We start from the raw sequence: 22,563 nt of genomic DNA on the forward strand, positions 1-22,563 counted from the left end.
TATCCAGGGTGGACCCTGGCCCTCGATGGATGTCAGCTGGGACAGGCTCCAGCCACTATGACCAGGAAGATGGATGTATGACCAATCAGATCCTCAGCCAAGGATTATAGTCAATGTTACCTTTTTTGTTTGTTTGGGGTTTTTTTTTTTTTTGGTTAAATGGTGAATTTTGGAACTGGGTCCTGGAAATGGCTTCTCTTTAACCTACCGTGGCTTTAATTAATAAATACAATAAATTATGTTTCTGACATTTTGTCTGGTGTGGCTGCTGACCATCTTTATTTGGACCCTCTCTGGCTCTTGACCCACAGCCACTCTGGCTTAAAAGATTTAAGACCTGAAAATATTTACATTTTAGATGTTGGATCCTGTGCATCTGTTACATTTTATCAAATAAATAAAAAAAACATTTGATTCTATTGCTAGTTACACCTTGTTTATTCTTACTAGGACAAGTCAGATGTCTTTAGCATGAAAGGCAAGCAGGAACAACTGAAACAGAAATGAGTCCCAGTGTGATTATCACACCATTTAATTCCAATAGTCTGTAAGAAAAAAAATTATTACAGTGTATACAAACATTACATTAGGATCACTGTGGCTCTTCTTGGAGCTAAAACTTTGCTATGTTATGTTAGACTCAGTGATAATGCTTTCGTCACACTGCTGGAGTCCATAAAACAAAGCAAACATTCCTCAACAACAATCTGCTTAAATTCAAAAGCCTCTAAGCAAAGTTACATTTACACAAGATCCTTCAAAGACACTTACATGCTGTATCTGACTGTTCTCAAGGCAGCGGTGGCAATATGTACACTCTGTTGTCTTGATGTTAGTGTGTGAGTGTGTGTCTGTGTGTCCTGAAGGAGATGAATATCTAGCTGCAGATGATGTTTTAAATGAGTTACTGGGGGTAGGCCTCGATCAGCATGGCGTGACCCTGGAATAGACAAGAAAAAAGAAATGAGACTACAAAATAGTGTCCACGTTACATGGTGATAGGGCTACAAATACATTTATTTAAAAAAATATATAATCAGAGTGTGTTGTTACCTGTCCTCCTGCAGCACAAGCTGCTACCAGTCCGTACTGTCCTCCCTCTTTTTGCAGTCGGTGTGCTACTGTGGTTGCCAGTCTGCAGCCAGTGGCACCGAATGGGTGACCCAAAGACAAAGAACCGCCCCACAGATTGAACTTCTCCATGGCAGGACTCCCAACCTGCACGCACAATGAGCACCATGTCAGGAGTGAGATTTACACCAGTGAAAACTAAACAGATCAGCTCAGGTGGATAACTCTCAGCTTCCGATATTAATACCTTCAGATTTTCATATAATCCCTAAAAACTGTTATATGTATATATAACTATATAGAACCTGTAGGCAAGGAAGAGGACACCAGGTACTGGAAATTTTTAAGTAGTACTGGTAGGCAGTTTGTGTGGAGATCAAAAAAGGAATATGTTGTAACACAAACTATGAAACATTTTGCCTGACAACAGTCATTTATTACTTTAAAAGAAAATAATTGGTATGTGAACAACAGCTGTCATATGAAACAGAAAGTCTTGGCCCAGATATCCACCAATCAGCAACCTTTGGAGCTATAAAACAAAGTGCCTTCAGTGGCCGTTTCAGCTCACCCTTTTAAAAATGTTTCAAGGCTGTATTATGGTTGCAGTTTATGGCTGCAGCATGCTAACCAAGCTAGCTAATAGCGTAATACTCCACCCTCTTATTCAAAAACTGCCACTTCCAGCTCTAAAACAAATAAAAAATAGATTAGAGGGTTACAGCCATCAAGCGAAAAACGAGGCTTCTGGATGTAACTTCGGGCAACAGCTCCGGGCTCCCGGATCAACTTTAATATGATTCCAATGCAGTTTAAGTGAGAAAGGCAGTACAATACACTGATCTGATTGTCTAAAAATATGAATATAAAATTATCGTGTATGTGCTGCCTCATAAATAACTGTTTCTTAAGCTATTCAGTTCTTTGTATGCTGTCCGTCCTTTGCAGCATGCTGCAAGCATCAAGGTGAGCTGCATGGATCAAGCTTTTGAGAAAAAGCAAACCGATGACCAATGGCCATCTTTACCTTCGATTTCCTGCCCATGTACGTCTGGGCAAACCAATCCGAGTCCATAGCCTTCAGATTTGCCAAGATCTGACCCTGAAAAACACACACAAATATATATCCACAGAGTTACCATAGAAACCAGGCTGGAAATTGATCTCTATTGATCCAACTGTGCAGAGTATGAAGCACACGTCAAATTTTACTCCAGCATGTGGACAACATGTATACTGTACATGACAACATGCTGAAACTCGATTAGAGGCAAACAGAAATGTTGGAGACGAACAGAATATTGATAGAGCTCACACACTTTTTTCCCTGAAATATATTGTAATAACTTACTGCAAATGCCTCATGAAACTCAAAGACATCAATATCACTCATGGATAAGCCGGCTCGTTCCAGGACTTTGGGTGTAGCATATGTTGGCCTGAGAGAGTCAAATGGGAAAAGCGTGGAAATAGAATAGGTCATCTTTTTTTCTGTCTTCAAACAATCACAAGTCAAACTGTGCTTAAAGAAACAAAGCACCTAAAGGTCTCAAAAATACATCAACTTTAAAAGACAATGAAGAAAAACACCATCAGTCAAATCTACTGAGCGAGAAGTAGCGACTCACCCCAAAAGTAGCTGATCTTTGGGGTCCTGAGACACGTAGACAAAGTCTCTGCCAGGATAAAACATTTAGATAACCGTATTATCCAAAATAGCATTATTAGAGAAATTATAGTTAATCTACCAAGCAGAGAGGATTCAGATACCTGAGATAAGCTTTAGGCTTGTAACCCATAGCCAAAGCTTTCTCTTCAGACATGAGGAGCACAGCAGAGGCACCATCGGTCTAAAGACACACAAACAAAAATCTCAAGCTTAAGATCAGAGAACATTTTTTCAAAATGAAAAAGTTAGAAGAGATAAAAAGCACAAGAGGGCTGAGGGTACAGCATTTCCCCACACAGACTTGACGTAGGTGGGCCACCCAAGAACATTTTGTCATTTACTTTTCTCTCATCTATCAGACAGAATGACACAGAGGTGGACAATCCCCTGTGTGTGTCTCTGCATGCGCCTTTATGTGTCTTTACCAGGAAAGAGGAGTTAGCAGCAGTGACTGTGCCGTGAGGTTTAATGAAGGCAGGCTTTAGTTTGGACATTTGCGCCATGGATGACGGCCTTATGCCGTTGTCCTTTGACACAATATCACGACCTGAGGAGACAAAAATGGCATTGTATTATAAACAATAAAAGAACAACCCTAACTCTACTTTCCAAACTGACTGGACTCAATCAATACCAAAATTTACAAATCAATAGATGCCCAAGTACAGGCAGCTTATTTTAGCTTCTGCTAATAATAGGAAATGAAAATAAAGTTCAAAACTAAAGTCACAAAGTTTCTCAAAGCCAAAATGAGGCCTTTATCCTAAATGTATCACTGTGTAACATCAAATCTCCATTAAAGCCATGTTTACCCGGCACTTTAAAGGAGACGACATCCTGCAGCAGCCCTTCGTCCTGGGCCTTTTTTGCCAGCGTGTGTGATCGCAGAGCAAACTCATCCTGCTCCGCTCTGGAGACCCCGAATGCAGCAGCTAGACGATCAGCACTGTGGCCCATTGTTTCTGCTGTGGAGAACTCAGCCACAGCAGGAAGCTACACAGCATAATGGAAGGTTTGAGAGGACAACAGAAGTAAGTTTTCTACTGTTGCAATGAAATTAAAACTGAAATTGGTTAAGCCAATATATACCTCTGGGGAGAGGTGTGCAAGTCGGATGCTGCCAATCAGACTGAGCCTCTGGCCAAGCGTCTTCGCCTTGTTTAGGGACAACATAGTCTTCCTCATCCTACGGCTATGACGAATGGGAACGTCCGACATGAACTCCACCCCGCCTGCTACAACAGCGTCACACTGGCCGGCAGCAATCAGACCAACACCTAGAGAGATGAATAATGAAAAGAGAGGCGGGAAAAGGTCAAACGAAGAGGGTGACAATCATTAAAACAAGACCCATCACCGATGAGGATATCTTCCTGCCATAAATGAAAATATAAAATGAACGCAGAAGTCTGGATAACATTACAGCCCCATTTCATAACAGAAAACCATTCAGCAGACATCTGATTACCTTCTGCTAAACTATTTTGTCCCAATTTGGAGGCCTTGGCCTAAACTTTTAGTCACTCCTGGGTTAGTAAAGAATAATACATATTCCAACAGAAATATGTTTTCAATATTAACAATACTCATTAAATCAAAAACTATTTTAAGCATGCTGTAATAGATTGATATTCTATGATTATCTTTAACATTTAACATACAAAGACTTTTTGGTTAGCAAATCCTAGAACAGACCAAAATTTCCATGATAAATTAGAGAAAGTAAATACTGCACTCATGTACAAGGGTGTATACTACATAATGTCTTTCTATTTATATAATCTATGACAATAAGCCAGATATAATGCATACTTCAAAGGTATTCACGTCATATACTCATGTGCGTACTGGAATATTACTACATAATGCACCCATACTACATAATATACTGATCAATACATTATGTATAAACATCACTATAATCATAAGGCAACCATTACAAAAAAAATAATGCAACCGTATTGTTTACATTCAGGCAAAATATTGCTGAGCAGTAGGTATGGCTTTAATATTGCTCAATGACGAGTCATAGTCTGTACTATTTATGGCCGTGAGTCTTTCCTGACCAACGCGATAGACAATGCTTAGCCAGTCAGAAGTTGGCATCACAGGCTGCAGCCTAGAACTGATGTTACTCTAAACAGACTGACTCTTTACCTACAACTCTGGGATTCCCCAGTTTCTCACCATCTAGCTACTGTCAGCTGTTCAGTGACCAAGATCAGCTGCTAGATATGGAGAACCCCCACTTCAGTCAATAAGTCAAATAGGTACAGCCAGCCACACATCACAATATGATCACATCCTTAGGCTAAGCCAATCGGGCATGAGAAAGAGGCTGCGTATCATTAGAATACATTATCATAAGATTAGCAGCCTGAAATCCTCCATGTTGTTTACTCTCCACTTCAGATAAATACAGCAATAGTGTACAAAGCACATCTTTGAAGAGTAAAGAATACATATGCCAAATTTCATGGCTCAACTCCTGGTTTTGGAGTCTGGAGGTCAATCACATTCTTATGTTTTTAACAATTTTTCATAATATAATGTACATGCTTTAGTGTAACACAAGAGGAGACATCTGATCAGTCTCCCGCTGTGATTCCCGCTTCCTTACAGAGTCTTGGTGTAGAGGCTTCTTTCCCTGACATACCTGAGGTCATTGCCTGGTTGGAAGAGATGCAGGCCATGGTGACTGTGTGAGCTGGGATCTTGTCAGAGAAGCCTGCACCCAGTGCTGCCTGAAATCATGGTTAAAGTAAAGAGAGCCATGTTACACACCAAAGGAATTTTATCACGCATTTACAAATGATAAAATGCCACAAAATTATATTTGAGTAAGCAGTGACAATAAACCTTAAGATGCTATATGCATGTTGGAGAGCAAGTGTGTATACCTCTCTTGCCACGTTGCTGGTTTTAACCTCCTGAATAACTGTTCCATATACGATGTAATCTACAGCATCCTTTGGTATACCTGTCCGCTTTAGCAGACCCCTATAAATAAAAAAAACAAAACAAACAAACAAATGGATAAGACAGAAGGACAATTTTTTTTTTAGTTGGCATGGGACAAAAGCAAATCATTTTTCCAACAGGACACCTGGATTCATCAGAAACCAGCTCTCTGTCAAATCATTGTTCCAATCTTCCCCCGTCTCTTCTGACACATTTCATTCTACGTTGCACTTTGCCCTGACATTACTTCTAAAGGTGCCCGATACTGAACTGGTAACTGCAGTTACATAGTTAACCTTACCATGTTTACTGCTTCATAATGACCAGAAGAGTCCTTTTTTTTTTTCTCCAAAATTTAAGCATTAAGTGATTTGATTTCCATAAATCTCAACTTTCTCTGACAACCAACATGGAGGTCTAGGAGCCCATTTTGCATTGGTTGGTGGAGAGACTAACAGATCAGCAGTGGTATAGCATGACAAAATACAGCATATAAATGAGTTTAAAGTTGTCTAGCCTTGTCTGAAAAGTAGTTTATTATACCATTTTGTTTTAAAGTTTTTGTATACCTGTAATTCGAGGTATGTGTGCTGTGTGTGTGTGTGTGTGTGTAATCCGGCTGGACTCACTGGAAAGCACAAGCATTTACCCACTGAAACCTTGGTTCTAATCTGAAAATGATCCCTTTAATTATATCCATCCTCTTCCACTTATCCTGTTCAGGGTCACGGCCCTACCCCAGCTGTCATAAGGCGAGAGGCAGGGACACCCTGTACAGGTTGCAAACCTGTCACAGGGCTAACACAGAAAGACAACCGTTCACACCCACATTCACACCTATGGGCAATTTAGAATCACCAATTAACCTAACCCCAGTAACTGCATGTCTTTGGACTGTGGGAGGAAACCAGAGTACCCAGAGGAAGCCCACGCAGACACAGGGAGAACATGCAAACTCCACACAGGGCCAAAGTGGATTCAAACCCAGACCTTCCTAGCTGTTCTTCTAGCTGTGAGGCAGTAGTGTTAACCACCACGCCACTGTGCAAGTAATTAGGAAAACAACAATATAACCACAGACTTACTGCAGAGCTGCTCTGGCCAGGTCATGTGGCATTAGGTCAGCATACCTGTAAACACAAATCGGAAAGATTTTTTCTTCAAGCGACAGAAATTCTTCTCGGCCGACTACAAATTTTCCTTTGCTGTTTTTTTTTTTTAAGTGTTCAGTACTTAGTGTAGCACAACACCATAAATGTTAAGTGACCACAGAAAGAAAAGGGCAGAGACATACGTGGTTCCTGACATCAGGAAAGGGGTTCGAACTCCATCCACCAGCACCACGTTCTTCACACCAGGTCGAGCCAGCGTCTTCTTGCTCTTTGTCTGAACTGAAAGAAAATATTTAAAAAACACTTTGAAAACACATCAGAGCTCAACGGGGGTGGGTGGGTGGGTGTGTGTGTGTGTGTGTGTGTGTGTGTGTGTGTGTGGGGGTGGGCGGGGTCATGCTGAATATCTATACTGATATGGACTGGGTCATGTGTTAGGAATGAAAGGATGTCGTTAAGACACCCTTAAAATCAAAGTGAAAAAATTATGCGGCAGACATTTCATTGCAGTAACTCAACATACTACTCAGTAGTTTGTATGGCCCCCACGTACTTGTATGCATGCCTGATAATGTCGGGGCATGAGCCTAATGAGACAACGAATGGTGTCCTGGGGGATCTCCTCCCAGATCTGGACCAGGGCATCACTGAGCTCCTGGACAGTCTGAGGTGCAATCTGATAGTGTTGAATGGACTTAAACACACTGTCCCAGAGGTGTTCTATTAGATTTAGGTCAGGAGAGCGTGGGGGCCAGTCAATGGTATCAATTCCTTCATCCTCCAGAAGTGCCAGCGTACTCTCACCACATGAGTCCGGGCATTGTTGTGCACCAGGAGGAACCCAGGACCCACTGCACCAGCACAGGTCTGACAATGGGTCCAAGGATTTTATCCTGATACCCAATTGCAGTCAGGGTGTGTTGTCTAGCCTGTAGAGGTCTGTATGTCCCTCTATGGATATGCCTCCCCGGTCCACTGCTGACCCACCACCAAACCGGTCATGCAGAACGATGTTAGAGGCAGCATAATGTTCTCCATTTCACATCTGTCACATTTTCAAGGCAAACCTGCTCTCACCTGTGAAAAGCAGAGCGCCAATTGGGCTCCACAGTGCCGGGCAGTGAGCACAGGGCCCACTAGAGGACATCGGGCCCTTAGGCCATTTTCATGAAGTCTTTTTCTGATTGTTTGGTCAGAGCCATTCACACCAGTGGCCTGCTGGAGGTCATTTTGTAGGGCTCTGACAGTGTTCATTCTGTTCGTCCTTGCACAAAGGAGCTAATACTGGTCTTGATGATGGGTTAAGGACCTCCTACAGCCCTGTCCAGTTAGAGTAACTGCCTGTCTCCTGGAATACCCTCCATGCTCTTGAGACTGCGCTGGGAGACACAGCAAACCTTCTGGCAATGGCATGCATTGATGTGCCATCCTGGAGGAGTTGGACTACCTGTGCAACCCGCAACCTCTGTAGAGTCCAATTATCACCTCATGCTACCAGTAGTGACACTGACCCTAGCCAAATGCAAAACTAGTAACAAAAAATACCAGAAAAGATGACTTATAGTAATAACTTACCTTGAGCCTGAAGCTGGGCTGTCGTACTGAGAGATCGTGCACCTGAGACACAGAAAAATCAGGATATAAATATCATTACAAACTTAAAAATACCAAACTTATGCTGACACAAACAAATCACTAAAGTGCAAATGCCACATGAGTCTGGAAGTAGTTGTGCTACATCTTGAATTTTTGACTCTTACTCACATATTTCCCCAAATGCTTAAGCCTAGAGTAACTGAACCATGAAATAATTGCGAGAAAGTTCTAATTTTTTGAAACCAGTGTTTATTGAACCTTTTGACAAGAAAGGGTTAAATATAAATTTGCACGTATGTTTTATTTTGCATAATATTTGCTATCTCTGGCATTTTTGTGAAATTTTTTGTTTAAAAACATCGTGTAATTTATTCAAGTTTTTCAGTGGGGAAAAAAATAAATAAATCACACTGATCATATAGAGGTCTCAAAAATTCACACAAACTCATGTATCAAATATGGTACATTTGGCTTTACAGAGTTAAGATATATTTGAAATCTTATTAAACTGTTTAAAAAAAAAATTAACTTACCAAACCGCACTGTCCAGGATGGGCTGACTGAGCCGCTCCGAATCGAGTTCAGCAACATGGAAGCCATTATGTTCTACATGGAAAGAAATGTTAATTGTTACTGCAAAGTTATCCCAAGATTTTTGATATAACAAATGTTCATGGAAATGCATGGCATTTCTGATTCAAAAACTTTATTAGTATGAATTCACAGTGAATTTTTAAAAATTTATTCCAGAAACTCCATAATCCATGAAGGATATATTTATTATTATTATACTTGTAACCTTACTGTGTAGGCAGGAGAGTGACATAACCACTCTACCACCTCTTAGATCATACTCAGTGCTGCTTGTACAGACAAAAATTCAGCTGCAGTGATGTTCATGTCTGAGTCCTGGTTATGTTTGGAGCTAAAATCCCTTTGCAGAATAGGTGATTTAATGTAACAATATCATTTACATGGTAAGATCTTGACACATCAGATCTTGCTTATCAGTTAAAACGCAACATCTGTTTAGCACTTGCTCCTATTAAATCTTTTATTTTATTTTTAACCTCAGTACACAGGGATTTTTATATTTCATTATGTAGTTCAATGGCATACTGACTGGTAACAAATTAAAGGAAAACATGGTGTTGTTAAGTGTCTTTGCACAATATTTGGTCATCAAGCATCACCGAAACAGCTTCATTGTGCCCTGACTTTGAGTCTGCAAATCTCTGGAAGTTTATAGAAACAAAATATATTCCCTCATTTTGCAGAGTGCGCTGTCTAACAAAGGTGTTCAACAGGGTTGAGATCTGGTCACTGAGAATCAATGATCATTTTCATAATCATGAAAACATTCAGTTACCCCTCGCCCCCTATGGGCACTGTCATCTCAAAAAGACAATAGGATAAAGGTGATCAGTCACAACTCCCAAACTCTTGATTTGCTGTGACTCTTCCGTCTCAGGTCACAAGTAGATCCAAACTTCCACGTAAGGGAACAAGTGGGCCCAAACTACCCCCCCCCCAAAAAAAAGCCCCCTACACCACACCAGAACCACCTGGTCCACTAATTTTAGAGCTCAGGGGTTGAGGTTTTCCTTTAATTTGTCATACAACAACGGTCACCCTGCCCAACCCCCTCTACCCTAGCTTTGACCCTTCACCTAGATTCCTCTCCTGGAGAATGACAGAACCTTACACGCAGTCATAAGACCCAAATAGAAGCAATACACACCACGCATCGACTAATTATTTAATTCCAAATAAACCAACCAAAAATAACATTACAGAATCAGCGAAATCTAAAAGAAAAAAAAACGATTTGGCTAGAAGCTGCATGCAAGGCGAACTCAAATAGCTAGCTACTTGTGTGCTAAAATTTAATCAGCGAAAATGTACGCCGTTGTGTCTGGGATGAAACAACCTGTGTGCAGAAGCCCCGTAACAGCGTTTCACTTTCTTCCCTCACCAGCTACGTTTAAGCTTACCTGATTTTATGTTTGATCTGCCACCACACTGCTTCCCTGTCTAACGACCGGCCAGGACTACAAAAAACTGCATTAAAGGACCCACCTAATGACTAAGCTGACCAACAGTGTGCCTGAAGAGAAAAAAAAAGGACATGATTATTATAATAAAATTACACAGCTGTTCGCATTTATTATCTGCATAATGTGCATTATAACTAGGCTGCTCTTCTCAAACTAAAATAACGACTTGAAATAATAACGTTTTTTTTGGCCAAGACACTTTTCAACACGACTGACGGTTTTTTTAAGCGATACTCTTGCGCCCCCACCGGTCAGAGTCATGGATTGTGCTCATTACCGCTGGCGTGTGTAGCTGATTACACTTTTTTAAAGCTTCAGGTGGAAATGGCAGTCGCTCGTGCAGCCAGTGTTTTCTCCAAGTTTGCAGCTGGCAAATATCCTTTATTGTCAGGTATAAAATCTTGTTTTTTGAAGCCAATTTAATTAATGTGTGTAAAATGTTTTTTCTTTTACTGTTTGTCCATTTGTATTCGGTGGACTTCAAGCTGTTAGTGGATATTTGAAAATATAGTACCTCATATGTTGTTTTTTTTTTGCTTGACAAAATGCTTAATCATAAAAATGATGTGGCAAGAGACCTTTGACAAATCTTTATCACACTGCAGCCCTGCATGCAACGCTAAACTACTATCTAGTGAATGTGTTTCTGCTCAGACTTGACAAATAGGATTTTATTAACATGGTTTTTTTCTTTATCTGAGGGGAAATTGTCGCAAAGAAAGTCGAGCGTCTCTCCTTTTACATGGGAGCAGTCTGAGTCCTCACTGCCTCTCTCTGCTCTTAGGTCATGCCAGACGAGTCTTCTCTGCGTCCTCACCATTGGCAGGTACATAAAAAGGGGTTTGATGGTGACTGGTGCACAAAATATACACTCACTGAGAAGGTGATGTCACATATTGATGGTTTACTAAAGAACCAGGTCATCCTATGTGGTCTTTGTTTTGCTAAGCTCCAAGCGTTCCCTCTATTTAATGAATTTTCTTACACAAATAGAAATCATCAATATGCACTCAGACAAACTGTATGCATCCATTAGTTTTAACCAACAGCCTGAATGCTTTTCTTTCATCATTGTAAAACAGGTTTTTGCACAGCCTTTCTGCATACACTTCTTTACCATCTGCATCACTTTTCTTTCCCCGTCTTGTTGGCCCACCTCTTGCTATAGTTTAGAGGAATAAAGTGAAACCACTAGCCACAATTTTGCAAGAGTATAATGTTTCATTGGCATGTACATGCACAGTACAAGCAAACAAGGCTCCAGTTATTGAGCTGATATCCATAAACTGGAACTGGTGCTTAACCTGACTGGCCACTGATTACTGGCAACAGACAAGTTTGGGCTTGGGGTTCAGTTACTTGTAAATGGTGACTGGTTAAGTGTAGTTGTACTGTAGTATTTATTCTCCAAGGAGAGTGTTAAACCAAAGTCCTTCTAGAAGCATGCGTGGGTTTTCTCCGGGTACTCCGGTTTCCTCCCAAGACATGCAGTCAGTGGGGTTAGGTTAATTGGTGATTCTAGGTGTGAATGTGAGTGTGAGTGGTTGTCTGTCTCTCTGTGTTAGCCCTGCGACAGGCTGGCGACTTGTACAGGGTGTACCCTGCCTCTCACCCTATGACAGCTGTGACCCTGAAAAGGTTACGTGGAAGAGAATGGATGGCTGTTTTGTCAAATTTCAAAGAGATCAAAGGATCTCTGAGTAAAACGCCTGATTAAACTAGCAAGCATTACTGTAGTCTGTCTGTCTTATCTATTTATTAATGTTTTCTCCATTTTAGCTTATAAATACATCAGCTTCAACTACAAGGATGATGTGGCTGTTATACGATTCAGCCATCCAACATCAAAGGTATGTGTGTGTGGGTGTGAGACAGTACATATGTGTCAGTTTGACAGTCCTGACTACATGTTTTGGTCTCATAATGACAGGTGTGTCATGATTAATCTTGGTGTGTTCATCTGTGTTTTTTTTTTTGTTGTTTTTTGTGTGTGTGTGTGTGTGTGTGTGTGTAGGTGAACAGACTGTCTCTGCAGTTGTGCGATGAGTTGACTGAGGTGTTGGGGGACATCTGGACGTACAGATCTGCAAAAAGTGCTGTCCTCATTTCCAGCAAGCCTGGTTGTTTCATTGTTGGAGAAGATTTCAAGTAAGCCTTTTAGGACTTGTGGAAAAAAAAAAGTCACACAAGTCATTTTTATAGAGAAGCCAGTAATTTAAGAATTTTAATCAAATGTAATGTCCTCTGCTTAATGAATTAAACAATGAGTAATTTAGCCTGATTTCTTTCTCTGCTCTCAGTATACTCCAGGAGGAGGTCACCAGTTTCTGTGAGGACGCTCAGAAGTTGCTTAGGAGGATTGAGCAGTCTCATGTACCCATTGTCGCTGCCATCCATGGGTCATGCCTGAGTGGAGGCCTTGAGGTACAACCATTTTTGTCAAAATGATGCGCATGTGGCCTAAAATATGGGCAGTAACTCCCAATTTTGCAACTTTTCTGTAGCTCGCAATAGCCTGCCACTACAGAATTGCCACAACAAGTAAAGAAACGGTCCTGGGGACTCCGGAGGTCATGCTGGGACTGCTGCCCGGAGCAGGTGGCACTCAGAGACTCCCTAAAATGGTATACATGCACACACTCATATTAATCAGCTCCTCGGTGAAAGTTTCAAAAGCGCTGCTGCAGTCTTGTGCTAGTGGCAACTGAGATACACAGGAGTATATTAAGGTCAAGACTCTCACTTGGGCCAATACCAACTCAGTGTCTTCAATTCTGCCTGTTGTACATGTTTAGGTGGGTCTCCCTGGTGCTCTTGACATGCTGCTGTCAGGCAAAAACATCACAGCTGATAAAGCCAGGAAGATGGGTCTAGTGGACCAGCTTGTGGACCCTCTGGGTGTGTTATACATGTGACATTTCTTGAAAGATTGAACTGTTTTTCTGTTGTAATCTTAAGGGAGAGGGTGGAAGGGAGCTAAACTTTTTAGCAGCTCAAGACTGAGCATTGTATTAGCAACACTTTTCACTGGTTGTCTGTGCTCTGTGTATTCCTTTATATTCCAGGTCCTGGTCTGAAGACCCCACAGGAGCAGACTATAGAATACCTTGAGGAAGTTGCAGTGGGTGTTGCCAAAGATTTGGCCAACAAAAAGATTCCCGTTATTAGGGAAAAAAGCTTTAGGCTGAGTGAGTGAACGAATTCTTGTTCAACCCAATTGCCTTAATATCACCAAGGATTTGTTTCGTGAAATAGTTTCTGCTTGGCTTAATTTTTCAGCCCCACAGGTTGCCAGGCTAAAGCACAAGTGCCAACAACTGCATTTTCTTGAATGGCCGCTTGAGGCCGACTCTGAACGCAAGTCAATTCCCATATGATCAGCCATACAGCAGAAAAAAAACATGTCTACAGGTGGTTCAAAAAATGGCTTTGGTCTTTCTTTTTAATTTAACACAATTTAAACTAGTAATTAACTCTTTCCCCCTTAAACATCTACTGGGATGTTTCTCTTTTCTGAACTGAGTGGTTTCTGTCATATCTCAGGCATGGTTCAAGAACAAAATGACTGGGTGTGCACCCTTAATGACAAGTACGCTGTCTATACAGATTATTAGGGCTTGGAAAATCCAAGAATTCTATTATATAAAAAAAGTTGAGGGTCCATAATGTGAGTTGACATAAATATATAGTCTGTGGACAACTGGTAGCGCACAGCTGCTCATCAACTGTTAAATAGAAGAGACAGACGTGTTAATTACAAGGAGCATAACTGTAGAAGTTGTGAGAAGTAAATGCAGTGAGATACTTTAAACTTCCGTCACACAGCTGGTTCTTATAACCGAATCTGAAAACATCAGTACTTTGTCAGTGTGTTAGGATTTGATAGTCCATAAAACTGTTAAGAAGGCCTAGAAAAATGAATGCTGTATCACTCCACACTTTGCCCAGCAGTCAGGTTTCTATTCAACACCAAGGATACATTTGCAGAAAATGGCCACTCTAACCTATTTTGGTATACTTGTGATGCCACTGTGTGAGAATCATTGGCTTTATTTCGAAAGTTTAATACATGCATGATTGAGCATTAAATGTCTCTCGTGTTCTCTTGCAGTTTGATATCCATCATTAAACATTTTAACTGAAAAATTGTCCGTGGTTACCTCTAATTGGCAGATATCAGCTCTGTGCATTTACACATCAGCATACCATTGTAAACTGTTTTGTGTGACTCTGTGCAGAGCTGTGGGACACAGTGATGGGCTTGGGTCCAGTCAGGAAGATGCTCTACAACACTGCCACTAAAAGAGTCCAGAAACAAAGTAAAAACTTCTATCCTGCTCCTTTCAAGATTATTGAGGTAAAGACTTCACTCATGGACAAAAACAGAAGATAAACACATTTGCAAATGATTATACCGCTGAGCGTCTGTCTTGTTTTTATGTGCAGTGTGTCAAAACTGGCATAGAGCAGGGCAGCGATGCAGGATATCAGGCTGAAGCTCAGGTGAGTTGGAGTTAAAGTTTTTTTAACATTGATGTTGCAACACATTCTCACCCTGGCCTTTTTGGTAGATGTCACCTGAGTATCCCCATGTGTCACGTCTTGTCTCGCTTTTGTATTTTGCTGTTTTTGTTTCAGTTTCTGTTACTTTGCTCTTTTCCTAACCAGATAGTCAGAGTTTGGGTTATAATGGTAACATTGCATGTTGGAAAAGTGATGAATGCAGAATGGCAGACCCTTTCATTAATGCCATAACCTTGTGCATCAAGCCCTGTCACCAAGGACACTTTGGGCATAAATGAGTCATGCCAACAGCTTTGATAAAATGGCATTAATTGATGTCCCAGGAATGAGAATAGGTTACTTAACAGTTTAGCGTGTGTGTGTTTCATTGGTTACTCCATAATCAAGGTCCTGGATTTTTTTTTTTTTTTTTATAAATAGATTTGCTAAATTCTAGTCCTTTTCCTCTTACAGAGCTTTGGGAAACTGGTGATGACTTCTGAGTCCAAAGCTCTGATTGGACTTTACAATGGTCATCGTTTATGTAAGAAGAACCGATTTGGGTCCCCAGAGAAGGAAGTAAAGTAAGAACTGTAGACAGGGGTGATGTATTTCTACCACCACATACATTTCCTGTATGTATACATTTTCCTCAGTGATAGCAATGAGACACCTGTACAAAATGTTTGCAACAGAAAGCTGGCCATTCTGGGTGCAGGGCTAATGGGACCAGGTATAGCACAGGTATCGGTAGATAAAGGCCTCACCACCATCCTAAAGGACACCACGGAGGATGGCATCAGCAGAGGACATGAAAATGTTTATAAAAGGTAATGTATACACACTCTACCTTTCCTCAGGAATGCTAAGTGGCTTTCACGACACAGAAGATGGGAAAGGATTCTTCTTTTGGAAGTGTTTATTTTGTAAAAAAATGTTCTTTCTTTTCAGTTTCAACACCAAGGTGAAGGAGAAAGCCATGACATCTTTTGAGCGTGATGCCATTATGTCTAATCTTTCGATCCAGACTGACTACTCTGGTTTTGAGTCTGCTGACATGGTTATAGAGGCTGTGTTTGAGGACCTTAACATTAAACGTCAAGTCCTCAAGGAGGTGGAGGCTGTGAGTACAATTTCACTGGAAGTATTCAAAGTCTTTTGGATAGATTTGATCCAAATTGGTTCGAGTGGCTATCGACAGTGAAAATGCGTTAGAGTAAATGGGCACGTAAGAATTTTTTAGTTCTTTTGAGCAAGAACAGGAGCATTTTTGGATGAAGAACTAACTTTTTTTTTTTTTTTTTGTAGAAATCTCACCTTAACTTAGGTTTGAGTTGAGAAAACACCCAGTCCAACTCATGTAGTAGTTGGTGGGATTGATGTGCTCAAAGCTTTCTGGTTCTCGTTTGTAGTCGGAGTTCAAATCATTTTTGTGAAGCTTTTGGTTGCATCCAGGCAAACAGTCTCCCTGGAGAGCAAATGGGGCACTGTATTTGTTGAAGTGCAGTCTCTAAGCTGCTGTCTGTCTGATGGCAAATTAGCTTTTTAAAAATGTTTTTTTTTTTTTTTTTTTGGGACGGGGGTCAAAGATTTATTTGCCTTCATAAATAAAACTGACACATGGATCATGAATTCTTGGGCATCAAGTCAGATGATGGTGATGGTTCCCAGATTAATGTCCAGGTAGCTAAAGTTATAATGGAATTTACTCTCTGTCCCCAGGTTATCCCACCACACTGCATATTTGCCACCAACACTTCAGCTCTGTCCATCAGAGACATCGCTGCTGCCAGCAAACGCCCTGAAAAAGTCAGACACACCCCAGACTTTAACTTTCAGCACAATTTCTGCAGCATAATATATATGATCCTGTTTGCTCAGTCATTTAAAACATAATGTTGATGCATGCTTGCACAGAGTTCCCTTAGTGATTATTTATTTATTGTTTAAATGGTTCAACATATTATTGAGAATTTTCTTCATTTCCTGTGTTTGTTTGTTTTGACCGATGTGCATGTGTGCCTGTGCAGGTGATTGGCATGCACTATTTCTCCCCAGTGGACAAGATGCAGTTGCTGGAGATTATTACCACAGATAAGACCTCTAAAGACACACTGGCTTCTGCTGTCAATGTGGCCCTGAAACAGGGAAAGACTGTCATCACTGTCAAGGTGATGGCAACTCTGTACTGCAGTCAATATTTTGGTCTATGTGAATCTTATTTCCATCTTTAGTCATTATTGTTTATATTGTATTATCTGTTGGTATGTGTCTCGCTCTCTTTCTGCCTGCCAACCCACTGAACTACAGGATGGCCCGGGGTTTTACACCACACGCTGCATGGGCTGCTTGTTTGTGGAGTCTCTAAGACTTCTTCAGGTAGTCAAAAACTTGGAGAAATAATACAGTACTGACAATTTTTTCAGTGTTATGGAAATACAGCACCAGTCAAGTTTGGACACACCTTCTCATTCAGTGTTTTTTTTTTTTTTTTTTTTTTCTCCTTTTTTACATTGTAAATTAATACAGGAGCCACCCAGACTATGAAGGAATGCATAAGGAATCATGTAGTGTTAAACAAACATTAAACAAGCTAAAGTACCAAAGAATGCACCTTTTGCTTTGATTATAGCTTTGCACTCTCTCAATCAGTTTCATGAGGTAATCACCTGGAATGGTTTTCCAACAGTCTTGAAGGAGTTTCCAGAGGTGCTGAGCACTCGTTGGCTGCTTTGCCTTCACTCGGCGGTCCAGCTCATTGCAGTCCATCTCAATTGGTTTAGATCAGGTGATTGTGGAGGCCAGGTCATCTGTCCCACCACTCCATCACTCTCTTTCTTGGTCAAATGGCTCTTACGTAGCCTGGAGGTGTGTTTGGGGTCACTGTCCTGTTGGAAAAACAATGATGGTCCCACTAACCACAAACCAGAGGGGATGGCAGGTCACTGCAGAATGCTGTTTTAGCCATGCTGGTTAAATGTGCCTTGGAGTTTGCTGGAGATACTGTTGGTGATTTACTCAAAGCACCCCCATACCATCACACTTCCTCCTCCATACTTCACGGTGGGAACTACACATGTAGGAACCGTCCACTCACCTTTTCTGAGTCTTACAAAGAAAAATTTGGACTCATCAGAACAAAGGACAGATTTCCACTAGTGTAACATCCATTCTTTGTGTTCCTTGGCCCAAGCCATTCTCTTCCTCTTGTTGTTCTTCCTTAGAAGTGACTTCTTTGCAGCAATTTGACCAATCCAGATTCATGCAGTCTTCTCTGAACAGTTCATGTTAAGATGTGTGTGCTACTTGAACTCCGTGAAGCATTTAGGTGGGCTCTTATCTGGGGTGCTGTTAACTGAAAGCCATTCCAGGTGACGACCTCCTAAAGCTACAGAGAAAATGCCAAGATGTGCAAAGCTGTCATCTAAGCAAGAGGTGCCTACTTTGAAGAATCTAAAATATAAAGCATACTCTGGTTTAACACTTTGTTTACTAAAATTTCCATATGTATTGCTTCATAGCTTGGATGACTTTAGCATTGATCTACAATGCAGACAATTTTTAAATAATGAAAACCCACTGAATGAGAAGGTAAGTCCAAATTTTTGACTGGTACTGTAGTTGGGCATCAGGCTCCTGGTAATTATTTATTTAAAGCATTTATTTGTATCTTTGTACAATTGGCAATCAATCTGTAAAATGACTCGCATATTGTTTCACAGGAAGGTGTTGCGGTAACAAAAATCGATTCCCTGGCGAGAAGCTTTGGTTTTCATGTCGGACCTTTTATGCTCACTGATCAAGTTGGCATTGACATAGGGTTACATATTTCAGAGGTAATGTTTGGCTTATTGGGTAGATTACTGGCAAATAAACTGTTTGACTAAAGTATGGGGATGGGCATTCAAGCTTTTGAGCGCAACTCATGTTGATTTAGACTTTTGGGGCAGATGGGATTCTGTATATTCTATGTTCCTGCATGTAAACTTAGCACAAAAAGTAAGGAAATTTAAGTTTGGTTGACTATTTCTTTGTAACAATGCTTCTTGGCAGTAAATCTTACATCCGTGGAAAGCCTGTTTATTTCCCCTTAAATGGTACCACATTTGTAAGGAAAATGCATTTGTGGGTTCAGTTTGGTGTCGTTTATTGGATTGGATGATTGAAGTCTGAAGAAATGAGACATACTGGCAATTTAATTCATTCATTTAATAAATGATGGCCGCGATACCATGTGGGAGAACCGTACACAGCCACAACAGCCTGGCACGTCTTCCTCATGCTGATCACGAGCTCGGTCACACACTGCTGTAGGATGTCATCCCCATTCAACCATCATCATCCAATAAACCACTCCAAACAATTGTCAGTAGCATTATAAGCTGTTTGGCATTGGCAGAGAAGATTTGGCAAGTTTTTCATGAGTGCAAACCACATACTCAACTCACAAATGCTTTTTCCTTATAAATGTGGCTCCATTTAAGGGGAAAAAAAACAGGCTTTCCAACGGTATAAGATTTATTGCCAAGAAGCATTGTTACAACAAAGAAATAATCAACCAGCTGACCCAAACACAAACTTCTTTACCTTTGTGCTAAGTTTAGATGCTGTGCAAAGTCTTTGGTTCCCGTTATGAAGGAGGAAACCTGGAGATTGTCAAGACCATGGTGGAGAAAGGCCTCAAAGGTAACATTTTACAGGAAAATGTACATTTTCGGTTCATTTGTCTGTTCACTGATACCTTTTTAATCTAACTTAATCAAGTTATCTGTTCTGTGTATAACACTGATTGTTCGGCCGGTGCACAGGCACTCCCAATTGCATAACTGCATTTAAATGCTGGTAGAATTACAACCACATATGATAGAGCAATAATTCTTTTTGCATATAAAACCAGAAGATTTACACTTATCATGCATTCAGTGTCCAACAGAGCACTGTATCCTTCCTCCAACAGGTTTACAGAAATCACATAAAAAGCGCAAACAACAAAACGTACTCCATGCGCTTTATCATTTTCATTAGCAGTTTCAGGTGTGGCATTTCTGTATCTAGCATAATATGTAGAGCCAATTTTCAATTTCTTTGGGTGTTAGTGCACTTTTTAGCTACTTTCTGTAGTTACTATGGATTTCTTTCATACATATTATTAAAATTAGGGTTCTGAAGATTCTATTGATGTATAGTGAGTTGAAATATTCCACAAGATGGTACTACAGCATGTATAAATGTACAGATATGGCCTGGCAGACTTTTTCTATTATAGATCTTAAAGGGTTAAATTCCTGATGTTTAAATTATCATTGATAAACTTTTGTATAACAGAGTTAGGGGTAGGGGGACTATTACCCTAAAATGGTGAATTTAATAAATCCCAAAAAGAAGAGACATTTATGTTGCTGCCTGTGGAATAAATAGATTGCTACCATCTCAGTCTAAAAGCACTGATTTCTAAGAGTCTGGAGAAACTGATCGCCAATAAAAATTTGAGACACTCACAATGATCAGCTAACCAGTCACACAAAAAGCCTTTTTGCAAGTCTGTGTTTGATTTCAAATTCTAGGCCGTAAATCTGGAAAAGGATTCTTTGTCTATGGAAAAATGAATGTGAATCCTGAAGTTGAAGAAATCCTCAAGAAATACCGAGTGACTGCTCCGTCTTCAGTGTAAGAAAACAGCCTCTCCTTTAATCTACTCATTGCTTTGTTCTGAGCTCTCTCTAAAATAATGTTTGTTGCAGCTCATCAGAGTATGACATGCAGTACCGGCTGATGTCTCGCTGCATAAACGAGTCAGTAATGTGTCTCCAGGAGGGAATAATAGCAACCCCTCTAGAAGGAGACATCGGAGCAGTGTTCGGATATGGCTTTCCTCCCGTACATGGTGGTATGTCTCAGACGTGAATACTTTTTGAACTAGAGCTAAGTGTTTGAATAAGGGCACCCCCCCCACCCCCGTTCCAAATTATTGTGTTGGTGCTAATCCCATTTTTGTGTTTGTGTTATGTCAATCAGGTCCGTTCAGATTTGTGGACACATTTGGCGCAGAGCGTCTTGTGAGCCTCATGAAGCGTTTTGAGGATGTTTATGGAAACCAGTTTACACCCTGCCAGCTTCTACTAGACCACGTCAAAGACCCCAGCAAACGGTTTTACCAATCCTCCCCCTCCCTGCACCTATAATACCTTCTTGGTGTTTTGAGAGTGGGACTAGGAGCCCTCTCATTTCATGTTTGAACTGTTTTGGCAGCAAACAGGCCAGTTTGTCTGTTCTAAGTTCTCTGTAAGAAATTTTCAAATAAGTGAAGTTTAAGGGATTGCATTGATTGATTTCTAATGTAAATCAAAACTAAAATAAAACATTATCGGCCAACTCTTTTTAGTCTTCACTTTACACCATCGTTAGACATAGTTCATATTATCAGACTAATACCTTCATGTATACTGACAGTGTTATGGTTCGGCTGCATGTGGCCAAATGCATTGAGCCTCACAGGCCCTGGATAGCCCACATTCTGACTTGACTATGTTAACTTTGGGTGGGCAAGGCTGCCACAAGCCAGCCACAGGTCCACCTCATGTTGGCCTAATGTCTGCTGTGGTGTGATGTTTGAGCCACATTTGGCACAAACGGGATTTGCTGTGACTTCTCTCAATTCTGGCTCACATTCAACCCACGCTGCGGTTGCCGTATCCCATGTTAGGCCCACTACATGACCAAAAGAAGCCCAGATGTACCTGCTGTCTGGATTCTGTTTGCCACCAGTGTTGACTCAAGCTCCCGACAACCAAAATAATGAATGACTGATGCATTAAAATTTCAGGGGTCCTTTAATTTATTTTTTTGATCTCTCCTTTATTTTTCTTTGTTCTTCTTACAGTGGCTTTGTAGTTACACGATTGCAGAGTACATCAGTATTATATAAATGAAGTAGATCAGAGTGAAACTGCTTTGACTTGGCATTAACATTTGCCCTGGCTGCAACCCATCAAATTTGGGGAATACTATGAAATCTGAAGAGGACTGTCAGATAAGAGGAAACAACAGCTTGTTTGGAAACAAGAGAATTACAGGTGGTAATAGATGACATAAACTGCATTGTCAGAGTTATCTGGACAACTTAGATGATCTTGCTTTGTGATTGCCTTCAGTATGGCCAGTTAAATTACAATACTGTCATCAGGACATACCCCTAAATATAAACAGAGCAGATAGGTAAACTTAAGAGCGGAGCTGGGGAAAAACTTTTGTCCCTGTCTCGGCAGATGTGTGGATGATACACTCATTGGCAACTTCAACAGCTCATTAACGCAATTATCAAATCAGCTAATCACATGGCAGCAGCTCAGTGCATTTAGGCATGAAGACATGGTCAAGATGACCTGCTGAAGTTCGAGCCAAGCATCAGAATGGGAAGAAAAGTGATTTAAGTGACTCTGAATGTGGCATGGTTGTTGGTGCCAGATGGGCTGGTCTGAGTATTTCAGAAACTGCTGATCTACTGGGATTTTCCCTCACAACCATCTCCAGGGTTTACAGAGAATGGTACAAAAATATCCAGTGAGCAGCAGCTCTCTGGGTAAAAATGCCATGT

The 22,563-nt window shown here is 40.8% G+C and overlaps 2 protein-coding genes across 2 annotated transcripts; one reads left to right on the forward strand and one right to left on the reverse strand.

Moving 5' to 3' along the window:
- Window positions 1-514: 514 nt before the first annotated feature.
- hadhb (hydroxyacyl-CoA dehydrogenase trifunctional multienzyme complex subunit beta) lies at window positions 515-10,491 on the reverse strand. Its single transcript, XM_030721894.1, has 16 exons — window positions 10,404-10,491; window positions 8,943-9,015; window positions 8,389-8,430; window positions 6,996-7,092; window positions 6,787-6,831; window positions 5,641-5,740; window positions 5,397-5,484; window positions 3,830-4,017; window positions 3,553-3,733; window positions 3,166-3,287; window positions 2,842-2,921; window positions 2,700-2,747; window positions 2,423-2,510; window positions 2,099-2,173; window positions 1,054-1,218; window positions 515-940 (listed from the first exon to the last, which is right to left on the reverse strand). Exons 2-16 carry the CDS (start codon window positions 9,007-9,009, stop codon window positions 905-907), a joined length of 1,422 nt encoding a protein of 473 aa, XP_030577754.1. The 5' UTR covers window positions 9,010-9,015; window positions 10,404-10,491; the 3' UTR covers window positions 515-904.
- Window positions 10,492-10,559: 68 nt separating this feature from the next.
- hadhaa (hydroxyacyl-CoA dehydrogenase trifunctional multienzyme complex subunit alpha a) lies at window positions 10,560-21,332 on the forward strand. The gene is made up of 21 exons (XM_030721893.1): window positions 10,560-10,857; window positions 11,251-11,292; window positions 12,246-12,316; window positions 12,481-12,614; window positions 12,767-12,890; window positions 12,971-13,090; window positions 13,262-13,364; window positions 13,532-13,654; window positions 14,705-14,823; window positions 14,913-14,969; window positions 15,444-15,553; window positions 15,665-15,799; window positions 15,921-16,092; window positions 16,692-16,778; window positions 17,000-17,140; window positions 17,280-17,348; window positions 18,692-18,805; window positions 19,574-19,655; window positions 20,534-20,636; window positions 20,711-20,856; window positions 20,985-21,332. The coding sequence occupies exons 1-21, from the start codon at window positions 10,791-10,793 to the stop codon at window positions 21,149-21,151; spliced, it is 2,286 nt and encodes a 761-aa protein (XP_030577753.1). The 5' UTR covers window positions 10,560-10,790; the 3' UTR covers window positions 21,152-21,332.
- The last annotated feature ends 1,231 nt before the right edge of the window (window positions 21,333-22,563 follow it).

This window comes from Archocentrus centrarchus, chromosome 24 (assembly GCF_007364275.1).
Source record: "Archocentrus centrarchus isolate MPI-CPG fArcCen1 chromosome 24, fArcCen1, whole genome shotgun sequence".
In the NCBI taxonomy this organism is placed as follows: domain Eukaryota; kingdom Metazoa; phylum Chordata; class Actinopteri; order Cichliformes; family Cichlidae; genus Archocentrus; species Archocentrus centrarchus.

Bases quoted from the DNA above. Each gene is read 5' to 3' on its own strand.
- hadhaa (XM_030721893.1), top strand. From the start codon at position 10,791: ATGGCAGTCGCTCGTGCAGCCAGTGTTTTCTCCAAGTTTGCAGCTGGC. The intron at 12,615-12,766 runs GTAAGCCTTTTA...CTCTGCTCTCAG, and splicing joins ATTGTTGGAGAAGATTTCAA to TATACTCCAGGAGGAGGTCA. The intron at 16,779-16,999 runs GTCAGACACACC...GTGCCTGTGCAG, and splicing joins CCAGCAAACGCCCTGAAAAA to GTGATTGGCATGCACTATTT.
- hadhb (XM_030721894.1), bottom strand. From the start codon at position 9,009: ATGGCTTCCATGTTGCTGAACTCGATTCGGAGCGGCTCAGTCAGCCCA. The intron at 5,485-5,640 runs GTATACACACTT...CCATGATTTCAG, and splicing joins CCAGCAACGTGGCAAGAGAG to GCAGCACTGGGTGCAGGCTT. The intron at 3,288-3,552 runs GTAAACATGGCT...TTGTCTCCTCAG, and splicing joins CGTCTCCTTTAAAGTGCCGG to GTCGTGATATTGTGTCAAAG.